Source organism: Pteropus vampyrus, unplaced genomic scaffold (genome assembly GCF_000151845.1).
Source record: "Pteropus vampyrus isolate Shadow unplaced genomic scaffold, Pvam_2.0 Scaffold51, whole genome shotgun sequence".
In the NCBI taxonomy this organism is placed as follows: domain Eukaryota; kingdom Metazoa; phylum Chordata; class Mammalia; order Chiroptera; family Pteropodidae; genus Pteropus; species Pteropus vampyrus.
Window position 1 is genome coordinate 759661 of NW_011888832.1, and position 10608 is coordinate 770268.

The 10608-nt window shown below is 58.7% G+C and overlaps 1 protein-coding gene across 1 annotated transcript in view; it reads right to left on the reverse strand.

Moving 5' to 3' along the window:
- The window catches only part of SLC12A3 (solute carrier family 12 member 3), a 34846-nt gene that overhangs the window by 19324 nt on the left and 4914 nt on the right, over positions 1–10608 (reverse strand). The window contains exons 6-17 of the mRNA XM_011360174.2: positions 10536–10608; positions 10210–10340; positions 8061–8145; positions 7299–7453; positions 6872–6979; positions 6305–6428; positions 4405–4506; positions 3685–3840; positions 2905–3004; positions 1761–1872; positions 1381–1521; positions 239–345 (exon numbers count right to left, since the gene is read on the reverse strand). Coding sequence (XP_011358476.1) covers positions 239–345; positions 1381–1521; positions 1761–1872; positions 2905–3004; positions 3685–3840; positions 4405–4506; positions 6305–6428; positions 6872–6979; positions 7299–7453; positions 8061–8145; positions 10210–10340; positions 10536–10608 — 1394 coding nt within the window. The remainder of the gene's footprint in view (positions 1–238; positions 346–1380; positions 1522–1760; positions 1873–2904; positions 3005–3684; positions 3841–4404; positions 4507–6304; positions 6429–6871; positions 6980–7298; positions 7454–8060; positions 8146–10209; positions 10341–10535) is intronic.

Consider the following 10608-nt stretch of genomic DNA (forward strand, 5'->3'; position numbering starts at 1 on the left):
CTCTGTGTTACCTGCCTGATCCCTCCCTACGCATCTTGGTGGCCACGACTCACAGGTCAGGGTGGGGAACCCTTAGTCCGTCTGTTTCTTCCTCCGCTTTGAACCAGTGACTCAGCTTCTTAGGCACCACTGCTTACCCTCCAGCTCCCAAGGCCCAGGAAACCCCGAAGGACCGTAGCTGACAGACAGACCGTGGCTGACAGACAGATGCAGGCCCCGCCCCCTCGCGCTCACGCACTGCAGGATGCCGATGTAGTCCTCCACCGCAGCGGGCTGAGCCGACTGCCAGTTCTTCTTGAACCCGACCACCAGAATGTTGGGCTTCATTCTCCCGAGACCTGCGGCCTGCCCGGAGGGGGTGGGGGATGAGGCGGGGGGTGAGGCCTCACGCCCCACAGGGGCCCGGTTCTCCGACTAGGGTGACTCTCGCTCTCTCAGCCCCAGCTGCCCCCTCCTAGGGGCGGTTAAGGGCTCTGAAAAGACATCCCCCAGCTCAGGGTCCTGTCTGCCTGGACGCACCCACGAGAAAGGTGAAGCGACAGCCCAAGCCACACCCCGCGGCCCCTCCAAGCCTGGGCCCAGGCAGGGACTGTCCCACTAGTTCTGGATTATCTCAACTCCTGCTGCTCTCGTGAATTATTTCTCATGACACGGGACTTGAATTTGGGTGTCAAGCTTGGAGAATTCCTGGGTCATCTGATCCATCATCTTTGATAGTTTTTTTAATGTTTAAAAATTTTGAGGTGAAATTCACATAAAATTAACCATTTTAAAGTGCATAATTTGGTGGCATTTAGCACATTCATGATGTTGGGCAACCATCACCTCCATCTACTCCCAAAATATTTTTATAACCCCAAAAGGAGACCCTGTATGCTCTCTTTTTTAAAGCATTAAGAAATATTTAAAACAATGAAAAAAGAATTCCCATACGTTGACTCAGAACTGACAATTGTTCTTTTATCCATGCATCCCATTTTACAGACGGAAAGACTGAGCAGTAAAACGAATTGCCTGGTGGAACATTCTAGAGCTTGATCGGAATGGTGGTTTCACACCACTGACTGGTGTCTCCATATGTAAACATTTATCAAACTACACGCTTAATATTTTACTTTATGGTCTGTAAGTTATATCTTTAAAAGAAAAAAAAAAAGAGATGTGCCTGAGGTCACGCAGTCCCCACAGGCTTCAGAGTCAGCTCTCCCCAGTCTTGGGCACTCGGAGAAAGTGCCCTGGAGCAGCATATCTGGGGGCGGGGTGGGGGGCAAGAAAAGTGGGATCCCTGTTGCAGCAAAAGGGGCTTCTACTGGCCCTTCAGGATGTCCTGCCTTCCAGGTTGTGAGACCAAGTAATAAGGCCTGCAGGGGAACCCCAAACCTGCATGAGGATCTGGACCCCACTGCGGAGGTCCTCGGCAATGACGTCCGAGTAGAAAGCCTTGATCTTCCTCTTGTTCAGCCACTTGGTGTGCCCGTTGGCGATGAGCCGGAGCTCAGGCATCCTCTGTTTGCGGGGTCCCTGGGGGGGTGGAGGCAGGTGACATCGGGGGCTGCCTTTGCCCTCCGGCTTGAGACTCAGCCCCTCTCCTGCCCCAGAGGCTGCCTCCATGGGCTCGGCGGTGCCCAGTAACCTTTACGGAGTTAGGAGAAGGAAAGAAAGAAGGCGGGGGACGGGAGAGGGGTGTCCCTGCTGGTGGACATTGCACCCTAAGGCTCCTGCGGGAGTACAGCCCCGCCCCACCTCCAGGGGGCACTCACGACGAGCACGTGGCCACAGATCATCAGGCTGAGGTTCCGGGTGAAGGTGCCCACAAAGTCCACCAGGGCTGGGCGGAAGTTGGGGGGTCCTGTGAGCACCAGGCACTGGGGCCTGAGGAGGGGAAGGAAAAAGGGCATGAGCTATCAGATGGGGGTCTGGATGCCAACACAGGCACCCCACAATTTCCATCACCTCCTGGGTCTCCCTTCCTAGACAGCCTCCAGCAAGACCCCACACACTTTGGGCCTCATCTTTCTATCTGTGACTCAAGGGCGACTTTGGGGGCCTTTCCGGCTCTCATAGTGTCCACCACACTGGGTCTCTATTGTCCTTCCTGCTCAGGCCACCAGATTCTCCACTGGGCAAACCATTCTTCTCACTCCTCCTCCCGATCCTCCTGCCCGACCAGCCAGGCACGGCAGTGGGAAGAATAAGGGCCGGTTAGGGCGAGGCCCACCGCTTATGAGTTCACTGTGTCACCTGGGCGGGTGACTCGGCCTCTGGGTCAAGAGGCAGCTGAGAGTTGTGGTCAAGGGCCACTACCAGACTCAACGGGAGCCAGACGAAATGGGCCGCTTGCAGCTGTGTGACCTGGGGCCAGCTGCGTAACCTCTCTGTGCCTCAGCGTGCTCATCGGTGAATGGAGCACATTCACAGGGCTGTGGCGTAAGGCTCTCTGCGCAGCAACACAGCATGAAGCTACAGCTGCTTATTAGCATTACAATCCAATCGGGATGGGTCCTGGGCACCCGGTTCTCCCCACTGAGGTGGGGAATCGGCTCGGCAGAGTCCCCAGCAGAGGCTCGTCACCATCAGCCCCATGAATGGCTGTGATGGGAATTACAATACCAGATCGCCCGATGGAACCCTTCACGTTTTGGGGAGCATGTTCCTCTGTGGAAACTGAGGTGCAGAGAGGTCGCTCAACTCGCTTGGTCCCCATTGGGTAAAGTCGACCCTGGTCCCCTGACAGCCAGGCGGTGCTCCTGCACCTCTGTTAGTTGGTGGGGGTGAAGGGGGGGCGGGCGCGGGCATGCCCACCCTGGGTCTGCCCTTGTCAGGCGACAGTTCTTGGCCTGGAGCCTCCCAGAATGGGGCCACGGTGGCCCTCGATCCCAGGCGGGCCCCGGAGGCTGTGCTCACCGGTAGTTCTTGATGTGGTCCTCCACGTCGTTGAGGCCCACCGAGTAGCTCAGGGCCAGGTTGTAGGAGCCGGCCTGTACCGAGGAGCCCCAGTTCACCCCTGCGGGGCAGAGCACAAGATTAGAAACCCCAGATGTGCGGAGCGGGGCATGGCGGCCTTCGGGAACCGAGCAGGGCCCCCTGGCGGGCACAGCCTGTTCATCTGTTTCTAACGCACCATGTGACTACATATTCAAAACTTATACACGAAGGTATTAAACTCTACAGAATATTCTCTTCCCTTGACAAACAGACCTTCACAATGACCTGGAAGGCCAGGTTCAAATGTAGGATTCTAGGCTTCCCTTGGGTTCTGCGTCCCACCCCCAGATCACTGTCACCCCAGCATCCTTGCCTGCATGTGTGTAGACACCCTTGCTTATACGGCCATACTGTGTCCACCTGTCCTTCAAGCAGCCAGCCTTTGGTTACACCTCAGGCCCAGGCGTGCACACCTGCAGGCTGGCCACTCTCGGGTGGGTAGACCCGAGGAGGCAGTTCCGGGATCCTGGGTACCCAGAGGGTGATCCAGATGTGGAGGCGTGGGCTCTGAGTGGGTACATTTTAACAGGCTCCTTGCCCCACAAGGAAGGACAAGGCTGGAAGGCCTGAGAGGAGCCACTGAACAGAGCACGATGCAGGCCCTTTAGCTGGGCTGAAGGACAGGGCAGCCCCTTGGCAGCCTCACGGGGGACGGGGCCAGGGGGCGCCTGAGTCCCTCGGCGGCCTGAAACTGCACACCTGGCTTCTTGTAGATCACGTAGAGCAGGAGGAAAAGGACCAGGCCGATGGCGATGAGAGCCGCCCACCAGGTCAGAAGGAACATGATGACCACGGAGATGACCGCCCCGAAGAGCGCCGCCCACTTGCTGTAGTAGCGAAACGAGGGTCTCCACCCTGGGTGGGGCCGCAGGTCAGTGGCACACTCAGCACTCTGGAGCCTCCTCCTGGGCCAGTGCTGCTGGGCAGGGCCTTGGCGGCAAAGCCAGCAGTGCCCACCCACCCACCCCACCTCTGGGGGCTGGGCCTGAAGGTGCTGGGAGGACCTCGCCTGGCGTTTTGATGCAGGCTACACCCAGACAGAGGCGTCCAACTGCAGCCCACAAGTATGGCCACGAGACATCCACAATCAGCAACAGCACAGGCTCCCGTGGCTGTTGCAGAGCCAAGGGGCAGCAATGTGGGAGGAGGACATCATTCTGCCGGGGCCTCGCTAGGGACAGCTGCCCCACGGCACCACTCTGGGGCACCACTACACGGTCCATGAAAAAGGTGGCCCAGGACCGGCCCATCAGCAATTTGGAGCTAATTATTATTATTATCATTTGAATATGGTGCCTGAAATTGGCTTCCATCCGAGGTGACTGTGGTCTGCCCACCTGCATCCACGCCTTCCACGCCCCTCTCCCTGCCTCAGCCCCGGTGCCGCCCCCCTCCCGTGGAGGGGGCGGGGTTGCTCACCAGGCGAGTTGGTGATGGAAGCGTGGAAGCAGCTGAAGTTGATGAGGGCGTAGGAGCACAGGAAGAAGTTGGAGATGATGGGGGCGATTGTGTTGAGCTCCGCTTCAGGGACGCGGAGAGAAGGAGGACAGTCTGTCAGGCAGCTGCACCGAGGAGCCGCCCGGCACCCTCCCTCGCAGGGCGGGGCACCCCAGACCGGCCTCTGAGGCTCGGTGAGGCTCAACCTTTTCGTCTGTGAAATGGGTCCATCGTTTTGTGACGCTCAAAGGGCCAATGTTTTGTGAACTGTAAACAGCCGGCTTTTAAGCAGATGGAGAGCAGTGTGAGGGCAGATTCCATCGGGTGATGAGAGGACCCAGGACAGTGGCCGTCATAGTTTTTTTGTGACCACAAATTACAGTAAGAAATACATTTTATAATGTGACCCGGATGCATGTTATCTTTTTCTCTGAAACCCTGAGACCATATCACATATCACAGCGAAACCCACTCAAGGACTGGCTCGTTCCCTTCCCTGTCTTGCTTTTCCCCTCCCCAGCCACCCCCCTGGCACCCTCAAACACACTTTTGCACATGAATCCTTATCTCGGTGCCTGCTTCTGGGGGATCTCAAAACAAGGCAAGCACCTCCTCTCTGTACACGATTCCATTGAATGGCCGCAAGAACCCTTCCCCAGAGCTTCTGAGGTGACCGTCCTCAGTCCTCAGTCCAGTCGGAACCGGCCCCCAAATAAAAGGACATCAAATCTGAGTCTGGGGTAGATTGTGGGGTGAACAGGAAGCAAAGCTAGGTGGGGGGCATCAGGTCTGACTGGACGTTTCCATCTCCTGGGGGTGACCCTGCTACCTCCCCACCTGGTTCAGGATCCAGGAGTGTCCGTGTCTGGGAAGGTTCCCCTGAGCGGAAGTGACTCGACCGCTAGGGTGAGTCTCATGAGGTGGTGATGCCAGCCTGAGTAGCAGGGCTTCAGCCGTGGCAGGGCCACAGGCCCGCCAGCCGCTGACTGCACCCCACTCCAGCACAGGGGGCAGGGGCCAGGAGGTCACTGTGCCGTGGCACGGCTGCTATCTTCGCTTGGAGTGGCCACCTCCCTCCTAGAGAGTTCTGTCTCGTTGGCTAAGTAATCAGGAAGTACTAGGGAGTGTGCACACGTGAGCACGTGCACATACGAATGCACGTGTGTGTGCATGTGTGTGCGCATACAGTACAGGCTCTTCCTGCCCATGCGGGAGACACCTGCTCCGCCCTATTGCTCCCATTTTGCAGAGGAGGAAACCGAGACTCAGGGAGGTGCAGTGATTTGTCCAAGGTCACACGACTGGCACCTGGCAAAGCCAGGATAGAAGGTCCTCTAACTAACTGATCAGCTGGGATCTTTCGCCTAGGGCATCCCTCGCCTTGGAGTCCAAGGGACCTGTCAGCTCAAGCAAGGTCTGAGAAACGAGGTGTGTCTAGTTGATACCCCTGCAGAGATCTCGATCCAGCTGTTTGCAGCAGCTCCCAAGGAGGGGCCAGTCAGCTTGTCCTGTGCTCCAAAGATGGCCTGAGGACTAATTCAGACCTGGGAGGGGAGGGGTCCCAGCCTCGAGGACAGGAGAATGCAGAGCCAGGGAAAGCAGGTGGGGTCCCTCTTAACAAAATAGGATTGTCCGCCTGCCTGGCATGGAGTGGGAGCCACTCTGTCTGGGGGTGAGGGAAGGAGGCAGGATGACATGACCTCCCAAAGTCTCCCTCCAGCTAGGGCCTCGCCCACTCAAGAGTTATTCACGGAGCACCCACTGCCTGCCGGGCCTGGCCGGGCGCCGGGCGCTGGGCGCAGAGGTGAGCAGAGGGGAGAGAGCCCCGGCCCCACAGCCCTCATGGCCCGTCAGGCCCCTGGGTGCCCCGGCAGCCTCTCACCGATGATGATGAAGGCCACCGCGATGACGTAGGCCAGCAGGTAGCCCCGCACTGGCTCCTTGTTCTTGCCGTACCCCTTGCCGAAGAAGCCGATCAGAGGGTACAGCTGGTCCTCGCACAGGCACTGTGGGCACAGGACACTTTGCTCGCCCGCTGGCCGGGCCCTGTCCCCTCCTCTGCAGCCGCCTGGACACCAGACCTGCTGGCTCCCTCTTGCCCTCAACAGGGCACTGCCCCATCTGGGTCCTGCCTGCTTCTCTGTTAAACGGGAGTGATGCCCCCGCCCTCCCCGCCTCATCGGGAAGATAGCGAAAGGGCCAAACGAGAGGGGCTGACGGCATCGGGTGAAGGTGGCCTGGTGGAAATGCAGACGGGTGCCAGGCTGAGGGTTTGGGCGGGGAACACAGGTGCTCTTTAAGCATCCTGCAAGAAGGTGGCTGCTTCCTGCAGGAGTTCGCTCATAGCCCTGTTTTCCTCCATTCTAGATAGCCCAGTCACATGGTGCCTCCAGGCCTCCACAGCAGTCACCTGGGGACCTTTGCACCTGCCCCCCTTCTGCAGCCTCACCTGGAACACTTTGGCGGCAGAGACGAGGCAGGCCAGGGCGGAGGAGAGGGTGGCCCCAAAGATGCCGGCCGTGATCAGCGGTGCGAAGCCTGACACCATGCTCATGGTCTGCATGGACATGGGGTTCAGGGCCCGCACAGTGAGAGCCTGGGCCCGGACTCCCCACCTGGGGCACTGCAGTCCCCTCTGCAGGCAAGGGGCAGGTCCTGATGCCACCATCTGAGCCCATGACCATCACCCAGGGGTCCCAGGGCCCACTGAGGCAGGGACTGGGCCCTTGGCCCCCCACCTGAGCCCGAATCTCTTTCCCCCGAGTCTGGGACCTAAGCCCCCCAAACCAAGTCTTTCCCAGTCGGTTCCATCTGGGGTCCACCTGGCCCCTCCCTGTGACTGGTGGGGCCGGCGCTCTGGCCCAGGCTGCAGGCACCTGGTAGTAGTTGATGAGGCCATAGCGGCAGCTGTGCTGCTGGGAGCACTCGGTGAAGTTCCAGCCATAGCTGCAGGCCAGCCCCTCGCAGGTGCCAAAGCCAGCGGTCATGGTGTCATTCAGGACCCCGGAGGCATCGCGAACCACACAGGAGCCTGGGGAGGGAGGAGGACTCGGGCCATATCCCTTGGCCATCTGTGAGCATCTCACCTCGCGAGGCGCTGACTGAAGCGAGAGCACCGGTGAGGACCCCCGTAACAGGCGAGCGGCGACAGCCCAGGCCTGGGTTCAAAGCCCGGCTCCGCCACTCCGTGGCCGTGTGACCTTGGGCAGGTCGCTGAACCACTCTGAGCCCTCGCTTTCTCCTCCGTAGAATGGAGGAAATGACGGTGCCCAGATTCAGTGTGATAAGGCGGAGAAAGGGCCGGGCACGCGGTGAGTCAGCGCTGGTATCACCTTGAGCATCATCATTGCCGTTATTATTCCTATCATCGCAGCATGATTTATCCCATAGGATTTTCACACCCTTGAATATGTAACTTCAGGCTGGAAGGGACTGAGGAGCCCGGTCTGACTCCATCCCCATCTTCCCCACAAAATACTTCCCCACGATGAAGATGTCTGATCGCCACCAAGGTAGCCCGAAGATAAGGTCCAAGGCTCTACTTCCTGGGGTCACCAAGTCCTCCTTGCCCAGCTCGCCCTATTAGAGAGAGGCACCCACCCTGCGACCCCCTGCGGTGGTTTGGGCTGGCTACTTACCGATGGTTGCTGAGATGGCCAGGTAGGAAACGGTCGTCCAGAAAATGGCCATGAGCGTTCCCTTGGGGATGGCTACAGCAGGGTCCTGGGGGAGGGAGGAAGGAAGTGGGGTACCAGGCAGCTTCTGGGCCTCTTTCCAGGCCCTGCCCTTGTCTGAGGCCAGGGGTGGGGCAGCAACCCCTGACCTTGGCCCCTCAGAGCCCTTCCTGGTGGCACAGAGGACTTATGAAGGAGGACAGGACACAAGCCAGTTCATGGGAACCCAAAGCAGGGAGAGAAATTCCAACTAGCTCCACACCTGGTCTGTGTCCCTAAGACACTGGCAGGAAGCAGGTGCTCAAAAAATACCCATTGAATGATAACGGCGTTGTGATAAAGTTGAGGCCTCTTTGTTCTAGAAACTTGCATCCTCTGCCACCTGAGCGTGTGGCTCTGGGCAAGCCCGTGACCCTCCCTAGGCTTGGTTGGCTCCTCTGCAACATGGGGGTGATGGTGGCATGAGCCCCTATGGCTGCCCAAGGATAATGTTTGTAAAGAAGGAGGCACGGTGCTGGCCGCATGGTAAAAATGACAATGACCTTGGCAACCAGTCCCTAGCATTTCCTCTGTGCCGGGCACTGTTCTAAGCATTAAATTAGCACATTGAATTCTCACTCCCTGTCCTACGAAGCGGAGGCGGGCTATGTTAGCCCCATTTCACAGATGGACTAGAGAGATTTTAAGGGACTTGCATAAAATCTCCATGAATGGGAGGTGCTCTTCTGCTGAGGACACCCCATCCCACGAATGAGCAGAGGGCTGGATCCAGGAGGGCGGGGCTCCTTCAGGGCTCGAGGGCCTTAGGACAGAGCAAAGGAGCCCCTCACCCAGCTCCAAAACAGCCGCCTGGGCCTTACGCCTGATACTGCCCCAGTGGTACCCTAAGAAGCTTGATGAAGCAGGTAGGTAAATCCCAAGGCTACGATGATCTGTAACAGGGCTGAGAGGGGAACTCGGCTGTCTGAGCACAAGCCTGGTCCTGCAGGGACCTCAGGACAGGTGGACCAGGCCTCTGCTGGCCGCTCCCCAGAAAAAGGAGGGGGCAGCGAAACACGGCTGCTCTCCAGTTCCCAGGCCCCACGGTGCACCTGCCCCCCACCCAGGCATATCCAGTTAGAGCCAGGCTGGGGTTTGAGATCGTCTCCAATGCAGTTATTAATTCGTTTAAGAAAATACATCAAGGGGGATCTTTTGAGTGGGAACAAAGACTGAGAAGGGTTTCCAGCACGAGCCAGGCTCCTCACCATCCCTTCCGCTTGTACCCACCTCCTCTGACCCTCCTGCCAGCAAGGGCTCCGCGCTGTCTCCTGTCTCATCTTTCAAAGCCCAGCTCCAGCCCCACCCCACCCAACAGGTCTGCTGGGGCCCCTGCTGACATCAGTCTCTCCTTCTCCCCGGCTTTATAGCTCTTGATACATCTATTCTCCTGCCTCCCCTTGGCTACGTTTCAGAATTATTCATTCAACAAACGTGTACCGAGCACCTAGTATGTGTCGGACTCTTAGCTGGCAATGGGGACACAGAGGGAGGCCTCAGTTATCCAGATGCAGGGGGACAGAGGCATAAGTGGCCTGATGTCATTATGCCAGGGAACCATGTCTCTGACAGGAAGGCCGGGGGAGATGTAAAGAGGGAGCGGTTGGTTGTCTGAAAGAGGAACGGCACTTCGTCAGGCGAGGGAACAAGGGCAGGGGGTCCCAGAGAGCAGTGGCGAAGGCGCAGAGGAGGGACACGGGCAAAGCGGTAGATTCTCAGGGTGGGGGCAGGGGTCCTGGGTGGGGCAGCAGTGGACTGGGGCCTCCTACGCTGAGCCAAGGAGCCTGCCCGCACAGGACAGCGGAGAGCCCGGGGGGATGTCAGCCCCGCGAAGATGAGCTAGGGAGGAAACTAACCCATTTGGGGCTGTCCCTCAGGGCCTAGAGTGTAGCTGATGCCAACCAACAGTCTCGGAATTGAGTGGAGTAAGTGGCATTGGCTTGGACTGAGTAGAGTTGGACTGGACTGGATTTTAGACACTCCGGCCCCGTGGTCTCAGGGCCAAGCTCAGTGCCCCGTGCGAGGTCCTCATAGGACAGGGCCAGGAAGCAGGGGGGATGGGCGTGCTGCTCACCTTGAGGTCCCCAGAGATGTTGGCCCCTGCCAGGATGCCTGTGGCTGAGGGGAAGAAGATGGAGAACATCCCGAAGAAGCTGCCGTCCGCGCCCCGCCAGTCGGGCACCAAGTTCTGGACAAAAATGTCCGCTGGAAAACCAAGGCCTGCGTCAGGGCTGCCTGGAAGGCTCGGCCCCTCACTGGGCCCCAGGCAGGCAGGGGCTCTGCCAGCAGCTTCTGGCCATGGAGTCAGGGGGTTCCATGTTCCCGGGGCACACAGAATGGGCCAGATGGGTGGGCAGAACATCCCTGTCCCCATGGGCAGGGGCTCGGACCTGCACGTACCCTGGTAGCTGAAGAAGCCTTTGGAGGCCTTGTCCTCAGTTGGGGGGATCAGTGTCCCCACCAAGTAGTTGGC